Source organism: Panthera pardus, unplaced genomic scaffold (genome assembly GCF_024362965.1).
Source record: "Panthera pardus isolate Hobbes unplaced genomic scaffold, ASM2436296v1 HiC_scaffold_1, whole genome shotgun sequence".
Taxonomy (NCBI): domain Eukaryota; kingdom Metazoa; phylum Chordata; class Mammalia; order Carnivora; family Felidae; genus Panthera; species Panthera pardus.
This window is the reverse complement of record NW_026526654.1, coordinates 62,057,037-62,075,176: the sequence shown is the minus strand read 5'-3', so window position 1 is coordinate 62,075,176 and position 18,140 is coordinate 62,057,037. Positions and strand designations below refer to the sequence as shown.

Here is an 18,140-nt window from a genome sequence, read left to right as displayed (position 1 = left end):
TGTTACTAAGAAAATCATAAAGAAGAGAAAATATGTTTACAGTACTGTACCGTAAAAAAATAAATCTATGTATATACGTGGACTTGTGCAGGTTCAAACTTTGTTCAAGAGGCAACTGTATCAAGTCATTTTTTTTTCTTTTCAACTTATGTTTTTAATTCCAGTATAATTAATTTAAAGTGTTATATTCATTTGAAGTATATAATGTAGTAGTTTAACAATTTTATACATTACTCAATGCTCATCACAATATGTGTATTCTTAATCCCCTTCACCTCTTTCACTCATCCCCTCACCTACTTCCGCCTGGTAACCACCATTTTGTTCTATATATTTAAGAGTCTATTTTTTTGTGTGTCTCTTATTTCCTTTGTTTGTTTGGTTTGTTAAATTCCACATATGAACGATATCATATGGTATTTGTCTTTCTCTGACTGGCAGTTCACTTACCGTTTGTACCCTCTAGATCCATGTTGTTGCAAATGGCAAGATTTCGTTCTTTTTCTTAATTCTTTTTTATGGCTGAGTAATAGTCCATCACACACACACACACACACACACACACACTTATAAATGAATATACACCAGCACTCCCCACATCTTCTTTATCCATTCATCTATTGACAGACATTTGGGTTGTATAAAGTCATTTTTAAAACATCAGCTCTGTGTGTATTTGTGGCTTAACGGGGAAAAGCTGAGTGCTCTTTGACTAAAACAGAATGGAGCAGCACTGCATGGGGGTAGCAGCAGTTCACTCTGTCGGGCTGTTGTGTGAATGAGCTGGGAGGGAGAGGCAGAGCTGTGGGATGCAGATGCTACTGCTTCCACTCTTCTCATCTGAAGTATCTCATTCAGATATCTGAATCTAAATGGCCATCTGCTGCTGGTTTCTAAAGTACGCTAAGTCTGAAATATTCCTGAGCTCAGGGCACCTGGGTGGCTCAGTCAGTTGAGCATCCAACTCGATTTCGGCTCAGGTCATGATCCCAGGGTCATGGGATCAAGTCCCACATCAGGCTCCGTGCGGAGCGTGGAGCCTGCTTACGATTCTCTCCCCTCCACCTCCACTCCCCTGTTTATGGTCTCCCTCCCTCCCTCTCTTTCTCTCTCTCTCTGTCTAAAATAAAAATATATTTTTTCCAGTTTTATTGAGATATAATTGACATCTCAGGTCTATCTTAATTTGGCTTCTGGATGCTACAGTTTACCTCTGATTCTTGTTTTTCAGGGCTTGTAGTAGAATGCCAACAAGAACGATCACAGATAAAAAATAAAGAGATAGCTTTGCGTGTGTTGAGAGCTAGACTCTACCAGCAGATTATTGAGAAAGACAAATGTCAGCAACAAAGTACTAGAAAACTGCAGGTAAGATTTATTTGGTATAATGATACCTCTGCACAAAAAGTCATCATTGTATGTAGAAAATACAGCGTTTGTTCTTGATCAAATGGGAATATCTGATAGCATAGAGAAACTTGCTTATTTGTAAATAAACAATAATTTTATTGCATATGGACTGGCAGGTTAGCGCTAAATTTGGATGTGTCAGTTTACAAATGAATAGATGAGAGGGGCGCCTAGGTGGCTCAGTCAGTTAAGCGTCTGACTTCGGCCCAGGTCATGATCTCACAGTTCGTGGGTTCAAGTCCCACATCGGGCTCTGTGCTGACAGCTCAGAACCTGGAACCTGCTTCAGATTCTGTGTCTCCCTCTCTCTGTGTCCCTCCCTAGCTTTCTCTCTCTCTCTCTCTCTCTCTGAAAAATAAATAAAACATTTAAAAAAAAAAATGAATAGATATGCATAAACTCCGAATTATTTCCCAGTTGTTTCCCTCCAGTGTTTGTATCGTGACTATCTTGAGAGGAGATTAGGTTAAAAGATAAAAAAGTTCTCTGGAAATTAGGATAGTTGCAGATTTTTTAATTTAAAAACCTATGCTTTTTTAAAAACTCTGTGGGATCAAAGGTAAATGTCACTGCAAAAAACCTATAATGGTGATTGCTACTGATGGGATGTGGGGTGGGGGTAGAAGAGAGATTTATTGGCCACTATATATACCTTTTGTACTTTCTGAATTTTGTACCATATAGATGTATGATATTTATTCAAATATGTAGATGAAGGTTAAACAAAATGAGTAAGTGTCATTGATATAAGTAAACAAATTATTGTGGGATTTTAAATCCTAAAAAAGGTTAAGTTTGTCTTTGAGAGAGGTTGGAAGAGAAAGTGTGCTTTGTATTGTTTGTGGATAGGTATGCTACCCTAACTTGGGAAGGATAATGAATCATATAAACTTTAAACATTATTCTTTTTACCTGGTCTCTTCACACTTTTGTCCTTCTGGCTTTCCTTATGCACATTCTAACTTCCAACTAGTAAAAGTGATGGGATAAATGGGAGAATAATCCTCTGTTTGTGGGAATCCTAGACTGTGGTTCAGGATCAGTATATACATTTGCAGGTAGGAATGCTCATTAACAAACCATTGCTTCTTGGCAAGTAAGTGATAATGTAAACACGATGAATTTTGTGACATTTGGATTAATAAAAGACATTGGGATTTACTTGCTATTTGGCATTTTAGTACCAAATGTTCACACAGTAATTTTTAAAATGAGTATTTAATATTGGTCTGATACAAATTGTGTGTGTGTGTGTGTGTGTGTGTGTGTGTGTGTGTGTGTGTGTGTGTGAGTCTTCAGAAATTTTTGGCTTCAGGCAGCAGAAAAGGCCTCCCAATTAACTTGTCCATCTGTGTGAATTTTTTAGTAGGTATTTCTAATGCTTAGAGAAGTTTTGGTTCAGCTAATATATACAGTAGCTTTTATATGGAAGGCATTATATCAGGTTCTCAACTCTGGCTCCATTTATCACCTAAAGAGCTTTGTAGATCCCTCAGCCCCCCGCCCCCCACCCAGAGTCTGACATAATTGATTTGGGTGGGATCCTGGGCATTAATATGGTGATAGTAGTTTCCATACCTGGCTGGTTGCAGAATGGATGGCCTAGGGAATATTCTAAATCTACATAATCCATGATTCAGTATATCTGAGGTTGGGCTTTAGCATCTTTAATTTTTAAAAATTCTCCTGATGGTCAGTCATATTTAATTTAGTTCCATATCATTTGCCTAAGGGGTTAAGAAAATAAGTTATAGGGGCACCTGGGTGGTTCATTTGGTCCAACTTTGGCTCAGGTCATGATCTCACGGTTTGTAGGTTAGAGCCCCACATCAGGCTCTGTGCTGACACCTCAGCCTGGAGCCTGCTTGAGATTCTGTGCCTCCCTCTCTCTCTGTCCCTTCCCTGCTCACGCTCTGTCTCTCTCTCAAAAATAAATAAACATTTTTTGAAAAAAAAGTTATAGAAATGTCTTTTTTTAGTCTTAAAAAGTGGAAGTGTGTGAGAGGGGGTATTGTGTTGGGGAGGTAGTGGAGGTGAGATTAGGAAGAATACAAATAACCATGGGGTACCTGACCTGCAGCGGCCCAGGCGGTTAAGCGTCCAACTTTGGCTCAGGTCATGATCTCACAGTTCGTGGGTTCGAGTCTGGCAGGCTCTGTGCCGACAGCTCAGAGCCTGGAGCCGGCTTCAGATTCTGTGTCTCCCTCTCTCTGCCCCTCCCCCATTTGCACTCTCTCTCAAAAATAGACAAACATTAAACAAAAATGCAAATAACCATAACATAAGGCAAACTGTAGTGTGCTGTGGAGAAGATTCCAAGTGTAAGGAGTTTCAAAGGAGAAAGTTAACCTATTTCAGTCGTTGCTAGCTGGAAAGGTGGGGATGATAGAGTGTTTGGGAAGGGCATCCTTTGAGATGATGTTTTAGCTGAGTTGACAGAAATGCACATAATTTTGATATGGTTTAATAAGTGGCATTATAGTGGGTCACATAGTTTTAAGAAATGATGTTGGGAAGGTTGGCCACATTATGAGGTACCTTGAATGATGAATTGAGTTGTGTCTGCTTAGTAGACAAGAAGAAACCGAAGAAGAAAACTTATCAGAAAACTGTTTTAAGCAGGCTAAGCAGGGCAACACAATGTAAGCAGAGAAATGGAAGAGGAATCAGGAGATTTTTACAGGAATGAAGGTGAAAATAACAAGCCCTTGAATGATAGAAATGGAAAGGGCAGGATGTAACAGGTGACCCATGAAACCATTGGGAATGGGCAGGTAGAGAATACGATGAATTGAAGAGGGATTCTCCCCCGGTGTCTGTGTCAAGCTCCCATGAAATGTGAGCTAAGTTGCGGGATGTCAGAGTTTCCCACTTGGAGCCAAGGGCATGTGGTGGTGTTATTTATAGGACAGGAGGAAGAACTGATTGGGATGCAAAGATAATTTGGTTTTATTTTTTATTTGTTTTTTTAATGTTTATTTTTTGAGAGAGAGAGAGAGAGAGAGAGAGAGAGAGAGAGTGGGGGAGGGGCAGAGAGAGAGGGAGACCCAGAATCCGAAGCAGGCTCCAGGCTCCGAGCTGTCAGCACAGAGCCCGATGCGGGGCTCGAACTCACAAGCTGTGAGCTCATGACCTGAGCCGAAGTCAAACACCCAACCGACCAAGCCACCCAGGCGCCCCAAAGATAATTTGGTTTTAAATATTTGAAGTTTAAAGTACCAAAGAGACATTCATTCTTATTCCATAACTAAGCTTTACAAACCTGTAGTCTTAAACAGTAAGTTTTGCCCATTCTTGTTCCTTGTTTGTCACTTTGTATATATGACTTTTAGAAAAAATTGAAACTGTTATAATAGAAAAGTCATTTACAAGTATGTTGCCATTATAATAAAGGTAATTATAAATTTAAAATATGAATTGCCTTTTTGTTATGACACAGGTGGGAACAAGAGCCCAGTCAGAGAGAATTCGGACATATAATTTCACCCAGGATAGAGTCACTGACCACAGGATAGCATATGAAGTTCGTGATATTAAGGTAATATTACTGAATATGCTTTATGTACTTTGCTTTTCAAAGAAAGTATACTCAAATTCTAGAGAGTTATGTCTAAAATCTTACCAAGTAATTTAAAATCATTAAGCCAGTTTAAGATAGTACCCTAAAATTTGCAGATACTTGTATTAGTTTCATGGTAAAAAATGTGGTCTTTATGCCAGTTTCAAACAATTCTCTTTGAACTCCAGATTCTTTGCTATGCAATCACAGTGTACTAAGGTATATTCAATATGCATGTATACACTGTATCAGTTTCCTGTTGCTGTGTAACAAATTACCACAAATTTGGTGGTTTAAAATGTTATCTTAATGGTTATATAGGTTAAAAATCTGGACACAACAGAGATGAGTTCAGAGCTCTCAGGTCCAGTTGCTTGCTCAGTGGCCCTTCCATATGCCCAATCCCACTTTGAATCTTTTGCAGGAATGGCGCAGGCCTTTTTAAGGGCTCATCTGCTTAGGTCAGGCCCATGCCAGTGATACTCCTTTTGAATGACTCAACGGCAACTGATTAGTCACCTAATCACTGGAGTGATATTCTGTCATATTCACAGCTTCTGCCTTGACATAAGGGAGGGACTTCTGCAAGCCCTCCACCAGGGGGCATCTTAGAGTTCTGCTTACCACGATGTATTATTGTTCATTAGATTCAGGAGTTATAATTATGCTGTTGGGGAAAGACCCTCTCATCATGGTTTGAACATTAACCTAACTAAATCCCATTTGGCCGGATCACTGACATAAATCATTAATGATGAAGCACAGGAAGATTCCCCTTTTGCTTCCACTGAAGGGGAAAACGAAGTGGTTCTCATAAAGGACTGTGTACAAAAGGCAAGGGATGGAAAGTTCTGATCTTTTTCCTTGATGCCATGTGATACATAATGCTTCTTTCATTTGATTCTGTCCCATTCTATACTCAAAATTAAAGTCCTCATTTTACAAGGGGAAATGTCTGTGTTTTCAAAATATTTAGAAATTTCTGTGTATCTTATGCCACTTCCTCTGTCTTCTCAGCAATTTAATACTGTCTTAAATAGGAACATAATAGCCTTGTCAAAAAGGAGAAAATATTTGCTCACTTCCCTTTCCTCAGGAAACACACAGCAATAACCAAATATGTTTGGCCATATTGTTGTAATTACGCCATACTCTTTCATTTGTTTTCTGGTAGTGGTGATGGTTTTTCCTGAGACAGCTGCATTCTTATGACCAGTAATATTTTTTAGAATAGCCCTTAGGTCCTCAGTTGGTATTCAGTATTGAAACAGGCAAATTAAGTAGCTTTTATAGTTATAAAATACCTGGCTTTGGCCTGGTTATAATAACCAACATGTTATTACTGACGAAACTAGCATGCCAGACTCCGAAATGTAAGGGAAATTATATTTGTGTGCTCTCATTATGACTAACCCACCTATTGGAAAGAAAGAAAACATCCCATATTGGTGAAAGGAGGAAATTTGGAAATGTCATGAAAAAAATGTAGTAAAACATTAAAATTTATATGAAGGACAGTAAAGAGACAAGTAGAAGTGAATAATTTAGGAACTGTAAGAGTTGTAGATGAGGCAGGAAAAGTGATTGAGGGCCTTAATCCGAGGGCAGTAGCCCCAGGACAGAATGGAAGGCGTGGAGGGGAAAGAAAGTGGATGTCTGTGGGACTTAGCTCAGCTAAGCTCAGCTCTGCTCCTTTATTTTAGAGCCTGACCTCCTTCCATTTACATAGTTCTTGATGAAACTGTTCTGCTCTTACACGATTGAAGACAATAATTGGTTTGTTTGGGGAGGAAATCTGAACAAGCCCCCACCAATGAGTTCCTTCCTAGCATTTTTAAACGGGAGACAAAGAGGGTTAGTCTCTCTCTTGGCTAAAGCTGAAATACGTAAGATTTACAAGAGGCTAGAAGCCACATTTCCAAACCATGAGGAGAAGGCAGTGTTCAGTAAGAGATGAAGCTGATGAATTGAAAGGAGCAAAAATAGAACTGGATGGAAAGAATCTTGATGATATTAATCCCCGCATTCATTTATTCGTAGGCTGCATTCCCAGGGTGGTGGCACCAGCCTTTACATTCCTATCCTTGGGTTCTGTGAGATCACCTCATATTCTTAGTGTGAGTTCTCGTGTAGGTGATTTTGTTTTTATTTTCATTCATCTAGATAAGAAGCACAGACTACCCTATAATATATTGTTTTATGTATCTATTGTTTCTCAAAGTCCTTGTGCAAATTCCTGAACATCAACCTATCTCCTGCCCTGTATTTCCCTTAAACTGAAAATTTTCCCTTGCCCTGAATACTTTGTTTTCATGCCTTTCTTCATCCTCCTTTTGACTGAAATGCTCTGCTCTCTATTTAGAGAAATACTATTATCTTTTTAAGATCTAATGCAAATTTTTTCTTCCTGCCTAAACTCTTCCCTGATGCCACCTTCTTTTTTTTCTTTTTTAATGCTTATTAACTTTTGAGAGAGAGACAGAGAGTGAACAGGGGAGGAGCAGAGAGAGAGGGAGACACAGAATGTGAAGCAGGCTCCAGGCCCTGAGCTTTCAGCACAGAGCCCGACATGGGGCTCGAACTCACAAGCTGTGAGATCATGACCTGAGCTGAAGTCAGACGCTTAACTGACTGAGCCACCCAGGCGCCCTGCCACCTTCTTTTAAAATTAACCTTACAACCCTCAGTTGCTTCCTTGATTTCTTGCTCTGATTGTGGTGCCTCACTCTGTCACTAGATTATGAGCTTCTGAAGGTTAGGAACCACAAGTCATTCACCCTTGTTCTATCTCTAGCACTCTGGTTAATCCAATTGAACTCTACGTGTGATGTGATTATCATTTAAGAGGGATGATCCTTTTGATACAATTTCCAAATGATGAAATCACCTTGGCAATACCATGATCATTTGAGTTCTGGGCCTGCTAATTTTATAAGCAGTTTCCATATTATGCTCAAAATGGTTTAAATCTTAATTTAAAAGCTTATCATAGTGCTTTTGCTTTACTTTTAAAGTTTAATTGAGGTTTTAATATATGCTGGTGTTTTGTGGAATGCAAAGATAGGAAGGCATCGTTCCCCCTATAGTTTAATCGGAGAAATAAATGTATACGCTTAACCTAAAATTCAACTTTAAGATCATTCAAGAAAGACCAAAATAAGATTAGTTCATACCTACATCAAAACTTTAAATGTTCTGTGTTCCGGATGCTGACATTGAAATGGTTCCATTAGGCCAATGTCTAGATTTTGAACATTTCTAAAATATAGGACTCTGCTAATTCACTGTTCCCAACAACTCTGTTACACAGAACTTCTGTAGCACAGGAAAGGTACTTAGTCATTATTTTAGTGACTTGTAGAGATGAACTGTAGGGAAGACTACAAGGAAGTCTAACTGAACAGTTTTCACCCAATAGATATATTTTGAGGTAAACATAAGAGCATTTATTTTTCTGAACTTTTTATTTAGAAACTTCAAGTATACTTTGAAGGCTGGTTCAAGGGGCGCATGGGTGGCTCAGTTGGTCAGGCATCCAACCCCGGCTCTGGTCATAGCTATGGGTTTGAGCCCAGTGTCACAGCTCAGAGCCTGAAGCCTGCTTCTGTCTCTCTCTGCCCCTCCCGCATGCATTCTCTCTCTCTCTCTCTCTCTCTCTCTCTCTCTCTCTCTCTCTCTCTCTCTCTCTCTCTCTTCCCCCTCCTCTCAAAAATAAACATTAAAAAAAGAATCAGTACACACGCTGTACCTAGATGCAACAGTTGTTAACATTTGCTGCCTTTGCCTTCTCTTCCTCCTCCGCCTCCTGTGTTGCTGGTGAACCATTTGAAAGCAAGTTGCAGACCTCAAGACGTTTGTCCCCTAAATATTTTGGCATAAATATTTTTTTGGTTGCACAGGACTTCTACATTTTAAAACCACATTTCCAATTTAAGAAAAAACAGAACTAGTAGAAGCCACTTATGGATTAAATACAATCTAAATTCGAGGGTTGGCATGAGAAGTTTGAGCTTGAAATGGTCCTGGGAGGTCCAGAGGACTTGGCAAGGCTGAGAAGGGCAAGGAGGGGCTGTGCATGTTAATGTGGCAGCAAGGTGCCTGGGGCATTGATGGAGGCATTTCAGTCTTTCTTGCCCTTGGGAAATAATGTGTTATGAATGAAAAGGGTGGAATTTTCAGGGCAAGAGTAAAAAGCCTTATCTTTTCTGGGGAACAAAAGAAGGCAAACATCCTCCCAAAGATGGTTTGAGACCTAGAACCCTGTTAGGAAAGTCAAGCAAAGGAATTTTAAAGAGAGAGGTGGTAAATTTCAAGTCTATTCAGATCTCCTTTGTTTTGGTGTCTCCAGAGTTGGAAAGATCCAACTTCTAGAAGATTGATTTTTAAATAAAATGCTAATGGAAACAAAGAAAGAGTAGAATTCCATTTACTCTTTTGGATTCACTTTTTACATAAAAAGCCAATATAACAGGATCCTCCCAAGTTAGCAATTGTGTTCATTATGTTGTAGAACCACTTCAGTAATCCATTGTTGCTATTAAATATGGACTGTAAAGAAACAAAGTAAATATACATCTGATTCTTTGCTTTGTTTCTCTTATTTCTACTAATCAGGTTTTTATAATAACTGTCTCTTTTACCAGGAATTTTTATGTGGAGAGAAGCATCTGGATCAGCTAATTCAAAGACTACTTCATTCAGCAGACGAAGAAGCCATTACTGAATTTTTGGATGAAAACCTTAAATCAGCAAAATAAATGCTGATTTATTATATATTCTTCTATAAATGAAACAGACCTATCTCAAGAAGCAGCTGTTCATAAAGTGCAGCTAAAATTACACAGTACGTACAAATATATTTTTTAATGAATTAAGTCACATTTCTTGACCTAAGAATTTATAAAATACAGTCCCAACTCTTCAAGCAGAAAACAAGCATGCAATGAACATTGCAAAAAACAAAAAAATAAGCATGTATTTTTGAAAAGAGAAATAAAGTATTGGGAATTGATTATGTAATATAGGTCACTTGTTCTCTTTATATGCCTTTTTTTTTTTGAGAGAGAGAGCACGTGCAAGTTGGGGAGAGGGGCAGAGAGAGAGGGACAAAGAATCTCAAACAGGCTCCATGCTCTGCATGGAGCATGAACGGGGGCTCGATCTCATGACCCCGGGATCATAACCTGAGCCAAAACTAAGACTTGGACGCTCAACCAGCTGAGCCACCCAGGCACCCCCAAACATGCCTTTTTTTTTAACCATCTATAAATTAAACACATTTTCCATTTATTACTTCAGGATTTTACCACATGGTAAAATTTAGTGATACAAGATTTATAAACTTCTTTGTAAACCCCTATTTAAAGAAAAAGTATTATTAACCATGTTAAAATTAGGCTTTAAACTGCTGCTTTTATTTTTTTATTTTCTCTCTTTAAACTAATTTTTCTTATTTTTTTTTTTAATATTGGTTTATTTTTGAGAGAGAGAGAGAGACAGAGACAGAGTGTGAGCAGGGGAGGGGCAGAGAGAGAGAGAGGAAGACACAGAATCCGGAGCAGGCTCCAGGCTCCGAGCTGTCAGCACAAAGCCCAACGCGGGGCTCGAACCCAGAAACCACGAGATCATGACCTGAGCCAAAGCTGGACACTTAACTGACTGAGCCACCCAGGCGCCCCAACCTGCTACTTTTAAATAAAAAATAAATATTGTGAAGAATATGAGTCAAAAATAATGATTTTAGAGCTCTTTGAGAGCAGAACAAATTCTCTACTGTATAAACTACACGCCAATGTTTAAAGTGAACTCTCTGCTTGGCTTTTATTTCTTATTTCACTTTGGCTTAATTTATAAGCATCAACAGATGTGGTGTAATGTGTGTAATTCTCTATGCCTGGTTTTGTGCAGTGATACATACAAAACCCCGTCCTTACCTTACGGAGCTTCCAGTTGAGTGACAAAGCCAAAATATAAACCGCCGACTCTAATACAAAGTGGCATGATATATTTAGTAGTTGTGCTCAGGAAGTTTCTTGAGTTCAAAAGAGAAGGGTTATTATTTTAGACATTCCTCAGAGGGAAAGACTAGCTAAAATAGAGTTTTAAGACCAATGGAATTAGGAGGTGAAATTTTTTTCAGTGAAATTTTTTTCTCAGTTTTTTATTTTGAAACTTTTCAAGCACATGGAAAAGTTTTTAAAATACTTTTTAAAAAATAGTGCAACGAACAGTATATACTCTAGTGTCCCACTATTACCCTTTTGCCATGGTTGTTTTTTTCTCTATATATACACATATACATACCTGTGGTGGTTATTGGACCATTTAAAAGTTAGTTGCAGGGGCGCCTGGGTGGCTTGGTCAGTTAAGCGTCTGACTTCGGCTCAGGTCATGATGTCACGGTCCGTGGGTTCGAGCCCCTGTGCTGACAGCTCAGAGCCTGGAGCCTGTTTCAGATTCTGTGTCTCCCTCTCACTGTGACCCTCCCCCATTCATGCTCTATCTCTCTCTGTCTCAAAAATAAATAAACGTTAAAAAAAAAAAATTAAAAAAAATAAATAAATAAAAAATAAATAAATAAAAGTTAGTTGCAGACTCTGTAACACCACGCCAAACTATCTCAGCTTGTCCTGAGAATAAGGACATTCTCCTACAAAATCATAACTCCATTATTACACTTAGTTATGTAATAATAATTAATAATGACTGTATAATATAGTTTAATATCTATCACATGTTAAAATTTCTTCAGTTATCCCTGAAATGTCTTTCTAGCTGTTTTTTGTTAGTTTTGTGCAATCCAGGATCCAGTCAAGATTCACACATTGTATTTGGTTGTATCTCTTTAGTGTTTGGATTAATCCCCCAACCTTTTTTTCCCACATGACATTGACCTTTTAAAGAATCCCACAAGGTTGTTTTCTAGAATGACCTACATCCAGTTTTGTCTGGCTGCTTCCTCGAGCTATTGGTAACTTTTATCCATCCCTTTAATGTACTATGAAGTAATATTAAGTCGAAAAATTAATTAAATTTAGTAAACACATTTGACAAGGCTACTTCATGGGTAATATTGTGAAATTCAGCGTATTGTGCCAGGAAGTTCTATGGAGTTATACTTTGGCATTATATAAACAATTTCATTCCTTGGGGCGCCTGTATGGCTCAGTCAGTTAAGCGTCCAGCTTCAGCTCAAATCATGGTCTCACGGTTCATGGGTTTGAGCCCCATGTCGGGCTCTGTGCTGACCGTGCGGAGCCTGGAGCCTGCTTCGGATTCTGTCTCTGTCTCTCTCTGCCCCTTCCCTGCTCGCACTCTGTCTCTCTCTGCCTCTCAACACTAAATAAATGTTTAAAAAAAAAAAACCATTTCATTCTTCATTTAGTGTTAGGCAGCTTCTGAGATGACCCCAGTGACCTCATTCTTGGCCTTCGTGCACTTTTGTAATCTGTTCCCCTTGAACATGAACTGGATTTGTTGACTATCTTCTAACAAATAAAATGTATAGAAGTGGTAGGATTGTCACTTCCACTATTGGGTTGTAAAGAGACCTGCCTCTGGCTCAGGCTCTCTGGCTCTGCCTCTCTTTCTGGCCACGCACACTGTTGCTGGGTAGATTGGGGAGACCCTGGGGCCCTGAGACCTCCACCCAGCCTGTCTCCAGAATGTCACCAGAGGCTCTTGGCCTCATCACAAGAAAGAATCTAAGACCAGACACAACAGTTGAACAGTGCAAGTAGGAAAGTTTATGAAAGTGAGAGTACACTCAGGTGAGCTCAAACAAAAGCTGGGGGAATATTTATTGCCTGGGGAGGCGATTTGTGGGGGAGCAGGTTTTTGTGCCTTTTCTCCCTTACTTGGTCAAGGTTTCTGGTCTTCCTGGTCTTGGGCCTCTCTGGTTTGATCCAGCTTCTTGTGGCTTTGTTTCTGGAGTGCTGCCAGGACAGGTCTCTACTTTCCCCGGGAGCTGGCCATGACTCCCCTTTTGCTGGCCTACAGGCATTCTGTTAAAACCTAACTAACTTCCTACTCTAACAACACAGGCGGAAGCAAGGGGATGTGAGCAGCTCTATAGAATAGCCTGCGCTGTGTGACAGAACTGAGGACCATGTTCCAACAGCTCTCAAGAAATTAAAGTCTGCCTCCTAGCACATGTATGAGCTTGGAAGCAGATCATTCGGCCCCAGAGGTGTCTTGAAATGACAGTGGTCCTGGTCAGCAGCTTCACTACAATTTCATGAGACCCTTGAGGCAGAGGCACACCACTGAGCTGCTCAAGGATACCTGATTCTTAGAAATTGAGTAAATGTTGTTTTTAGCTGCTAATTTGGGCGTAATTTCTTACACTAAATATGTAACTAATACACCCGATGACCTTTCATCTCATTGATTTAATATCAGTTAATGATGCTTGCTTTGCCTGAATCAGCTGTTCCACTGGGAGTTACAAAATGGTGATGTTCTCATTCTTTCTACATTAATAGCTGGCATTCTTTAAAGAAAGCTTTCTTTTGTTTTTCCTCTCACTTTCTCTGAGTTGAGAGATAATTTAATCTTATTTGAATCAGTATCATTATTATCTCCCTAGGAGTAGGCATTGCCCTCTAAAATAATTGATGTCTCTGGAGAATCTGATTTAACTTGAAATAATGTTCAATTAAATAGGGAGTTTCAGGGTAAAGGTTAGAAACACAGAAACTAAATTTTGTTGTCATGTATTTTACATAACAGAAACATTTATCCAAGAAAATGTAAATATTAAAACATTGTGTGAATCAAAGCAAAATGAACATGGTCTAATAAGCTATGCTATGTCAAGTGTTAGATCACATCATTTTCATAATTCTTTTTTTCCCCAGAAGAAAACCAGTAAATACATAAACCCCAAAACATGATTTCTGCAAAACTTCACTAAGAAAGTGAAAAATTATAAGAGGGAAAGCAGTAGAAAAGGATATTGATTTGTTACTATTTATTCATTTGGTGATCAGTGTTAACACTCTATACATGCCAAGGAAGGGTGGGCTCTAAGAGGGAATGAGGGCAAAAGGAAAAGTACTTCTTCAGCCAAAGAGAGGCTCCACCTTCCTGGAAGGAAGCCCAGACTTTAGAACCACCAAGGTCTTTGCCCTTCCCTCGTCCTCCAGCTCTGGCTTTTCCTTCAAGCACACACTTTATTTGGAGGGAAAAAATCAAAAGTTGGAACTATGAACCTATTAAAATCTTGGATGCTCTTTTTTTCCAAACCTCTATATATGTACAAATCACTTGGGGATCTTGCCATGACGTAGATTTTAATTCAGAAGGTCTAGGGCCTGTCGTTCTGCATTTCCACAATTCATTTCATTTCCACAAGGTCCCAGGTCATGGCAGGTACTACTGACTAACAAACACCACTTGGAATAGCAAAAATCTAGGATCTCTATTATTCAGTGAGTACTTTCAGTTGTCATGCATACTATTTTTGGACAATGAGTTTCAATTAAACCTGTAATCCTGCTTCATTCAGATAGACTGATTAGCCTCTCACACTATGAAGATAAACTTGACATCTTTTAATTGTTAGTAGAAAAATGTTAGGAATCAACTAATAAGCCAATAATAAATCAGGGTTCTTTGTAAAAAAAAAAAAAAATCTGGAAAGCCAACGTTTATTGCCTCATACGCACAATACCTTTAGAATACCAAGAAATAACAAACTTTATTTAAAAAATAAACTTAGGGGCACCTGGGTGGCTCAGTCGGTTGAGCGTCCGACTTCAGCTCAGGTCATGATCTCATGGTTCGTGAGTTCAAGCCCTGCGTCGGGCTCTGTGCTGACAGCTTAGAACCTGGAGCCTGTTTCAGATTCTCTGTCTCCCTCTCTCTCTCTGACCCTCCCTCGTTCATGCTCTGTCTCTCTCTGTCTCAAAAATAAATAAACGTTTTTCTTAAATAAACTTACGGGTGGCTGGGTGTCTCGATGGGTTAAGTGTCGGACTTTTGATTTCAGCTCAGGTCATGATCTCCATTCATGGGATCGAGCCCTGAATTGGGCTCCACACTTATAGCACAGAGCCTGCTTGGGATTCTCTCTCTCCCTCTCTCTCTGCTCCTCCCCCGCTCACACACGCACTCTGTCTCTCAAAGTAAATAAACTTTAAAAAATAACACATAGGGGCACCTGTGTGGCTCAGCCAGTTAATCATCCGGCTTTGGCTCAGTCATGATCTCACTGTTCATGGGCTCAAACCCTGCATGCGGCTCTGTGCTGAGAGCTCAGAGCCTGGAGCCTGCTTCAGATTCTGTCTCTCCCTCTCTTTCTCTCCCCCTCCCCTGCTTGTGTGCTCTCTCTCTCTCAAAAATAAATAATTAAACATTTTTAAAAAATAAATAATAAGTAAGTAAACTTAGAGATATTTTTCCTCTTTTTTAAAAGTCTATTTATTTTGTTTGTTTTGACGCGGGGTTCGATCCCATGAACCGGGAGACCATGACTTGAGCCAAAATGCAGAGTCAGATGCTTAACCAACTGAACTACCCAGGTGCCCCAACTTAGAGATATTTTTAATTGACTTTGAAATTGAGTCAAGGGATCTAAAATCAGCAAACTACTACAAACAGTCAAAAAATTAAAAGACATGGTCTTTAAAAGTATATTCTTGTGTTGGTGGTCAATAATGATTAGAAGGATGTGGAGGCGGGTGCTTCCACATTGCTGGCAATGTTTTATTTCTTAAGCTGAGTAGGGTTACACAGGTGTATTCATTTTGGAACGAAAACTGGGAGGAAGGGGTTCCAGAAAGCAGAGTACTCAAATACCTGGAAACCAGTCCACAGAAACAATTTCCAGAAGTCCATGAGACATACACGCATGTGCATACACACAAAGTCAATCAGGAGCAACATTCAGAGGGAAAGGTGAGAGGCGTTGCCCCAGGGAAGAGGATGTCTGATCTGTAAGAAAGGAATGTTGAAGTCACCCAGAAATGGAAATGGTGGCAGTACCAGTGAGACACTTCAGCCTCCTCAGAAGAAAAGGGCCAGAGTAGATCCTGCTGTTGGAAACATTCATGAGCAGAGTTGAAGTTAAACATTTCTGAAGAACTAGGGGCTCCTGGGTGGCTCAGTCCGTTAAGCATTCGACTTCAGCTCAGGTCACAATTTCAAAGTTCATGAGTTCGAGCCCCGCATCGGTCTCTGTGCTGACAGCTCAGAGCCTGGAGCCTGCTTTGGATTCTGTGTCTCCCTCTCTGCCCCTCCCCTACTCATGCTGTGTCTCTGTCTCTCAAAAATAAATAAATGTTGGGAAAAAAAAACATTTCTGAAGAACTAAAACCATGATTGTTGATGACTGAGGTGTAATTGCCAAGCAAAAACAGTTCTTTTATCTTCCTGTCAAGAAGAATATGGAGTCCATTGTAAAGGATTATGCAAATTATAAGAAATCTTGAGGAAACACAGAAAATAGAGGACTTTATTTTAGTGCTGTTAATGAAGTTGTGGCAGGAATTTAAAAAATAAAGTCTTTAAATAAATAGGTAAAATGGGTATACCAATTTATATTCCTATGATTAGTATATAAAGGTTCCAAAGAAAACCTACCAACACCCTGTCTCTATCATCACCAACATTAGCATTTGTGACCTTTTTAAGTTTAGCCATTCTCATGGGTATGCAGTGTTTTCTCATGAATTTAATTTGCATACATCTGAGAATGAATGACAATGAGCAGCTTTTTCATGTTTTTATTGACCACTGATTTGTGAATTACATATATATATATATATATATATATATATATGTAGCTTTTGCCTATCAAAAGCAGTGAAAAAAAGGGCAAGCATAGCAATATATGACTTACCTTTTTTTTTCACTGCTTTTGATAAGCAAAACCTTGTAATTTTGTCGAAGTTCATTTTACCATTTTTTTTTAATGATTGGTGTTTCCTGTGTCCTAAAATCTTTGCATACCTCAGAGTCAGATTTTTTTTTTTTTTTTTTTTTTTTACATTGTGCACCAGTTGTTCAGCACCATTTGTTGAACAGACTTTCCTCTCCCCATTGAATTGCAATGATACCAATGCTGGGTTTCTAAAATTTTAAATTCAGTACCTCAGTTGCATTAGCCACATTTCAAGTACTCAGGTGCTATCCGTGGCTTCTGGCTACCTTATCAGCACAGACATGAAATGTTTGCAGCATCATGACCTACTGTGGCAGCACTGCTCTAGAATTTCGGGCACAGTACCAACTAAATACTTTGGATTCTGTAAAAGGTTATCTAAACCAACTAACAAAGAGCAGATATAAGGAAGTTAAAAATCAATCACTGAACTGATACACAGTACCTAACAGTCAAATTCAAAGAGACAAAAAGTAGAATGGTGGTTGCCAGGGGTTTGGGAGAAGGGGGAAAGGCGAGTTACTGTGAATGGAGACAAGCTTCAGTTCTGCAAGGTGGAAATAGTTCTGGAGATGGATGGTGGTGATGGTTGCAAAACAACATGAATGTACTTACTGTCAAAGAAATGTACTCTTAAAGAATTGTTTCAAACGGTAACTAATGCATATTTTACCAATATAAAAAATTGTAAATTGCTTTTTTCCCCAGCTGTTTTAGGGCAGGGGAGAAGCAATCAGTGTTACTAATGAGCTTATTCTCTCAAATGTATCAGAGGGATACCCAACAAAGGTACAGGAGCCCAGAGCCCTGGAGTATTTCCAGTAGAAGCTCTTCAGCTAATAGGAAAAGAGAGCAAAACAACTGTTATTCTCCTGCTATGTGTTATCCACCTATCAATGTAATACTAAAGATTTCATTAAGTTGTGGTAACACATGACAAGCTAGCGGCAAAAGCAACATACTTTTTAAGTAAAACTTCTCTAAAACAGAACAAATCTCAATCTTTAAGCACTTGATTTTAACAATTTAATAATATTAGTCAATACATATATAAAACACTTTTGTAAAGCATAGACTGAACTATATTAATTCAAAATATCAGGACATGTACGAATAGGAAGCTCTGAGGATCTTGTGCTTTAGTACAATACAAGGTCTGTTTAAATATTTTATTTTAAAATTCTCGTTTAAACTCCTTAATAAAGACAATTCCATAGTCTTCAACTGATTTGTGGAAAGGAAATGAAAGGAGCAGTATTAGACGACTTGAAAACACTAATATTAAGA

The 18,140-nt window shown here is 39.0% G+C and overlaps 1 protein-coding gene across 7 annotated transcripts in view; it reads left to right on the top strand.

Annotated features, from left to right (window-relative positions):
• MTRF1 (mitochondrial translation release factor 1) overlaps positions 1 to 9,988 on the top strand; it is a 50,172-nt gene extending 40,184 nt beyond the window's left edge. For 6 of the 7 annotated variants that reach the window (XM_019447428.2, XM_019447423.2, XM_019447427.2 and 3 more), the window contains 3 exons: positions 1,232 to 1,368; positions 4,850 to 4,948; positions 9,613 to 9,988. In XM_019447428.2, the coding sequence (XP_019302973.2) occupies positions 1,232 to 1,368; positions 4,850 to 4,948; positions 9,613 to 9,726 (350 nt within the window). In that variant the 3' untranslated portion in view covers positions 9,727 to 9,988. The remainder of the gene's footprint in view (positions 1 to 1,231; positions 1,369 to 4,849; positions 4,949 to 9,612) is intronic. The other variant, XM_053899160.1, reaches the window with a different exon arrangement.
• The last annotated feature ends 8,152 nt before the right edge of the window (positions 9,989 to 18,140 follow it).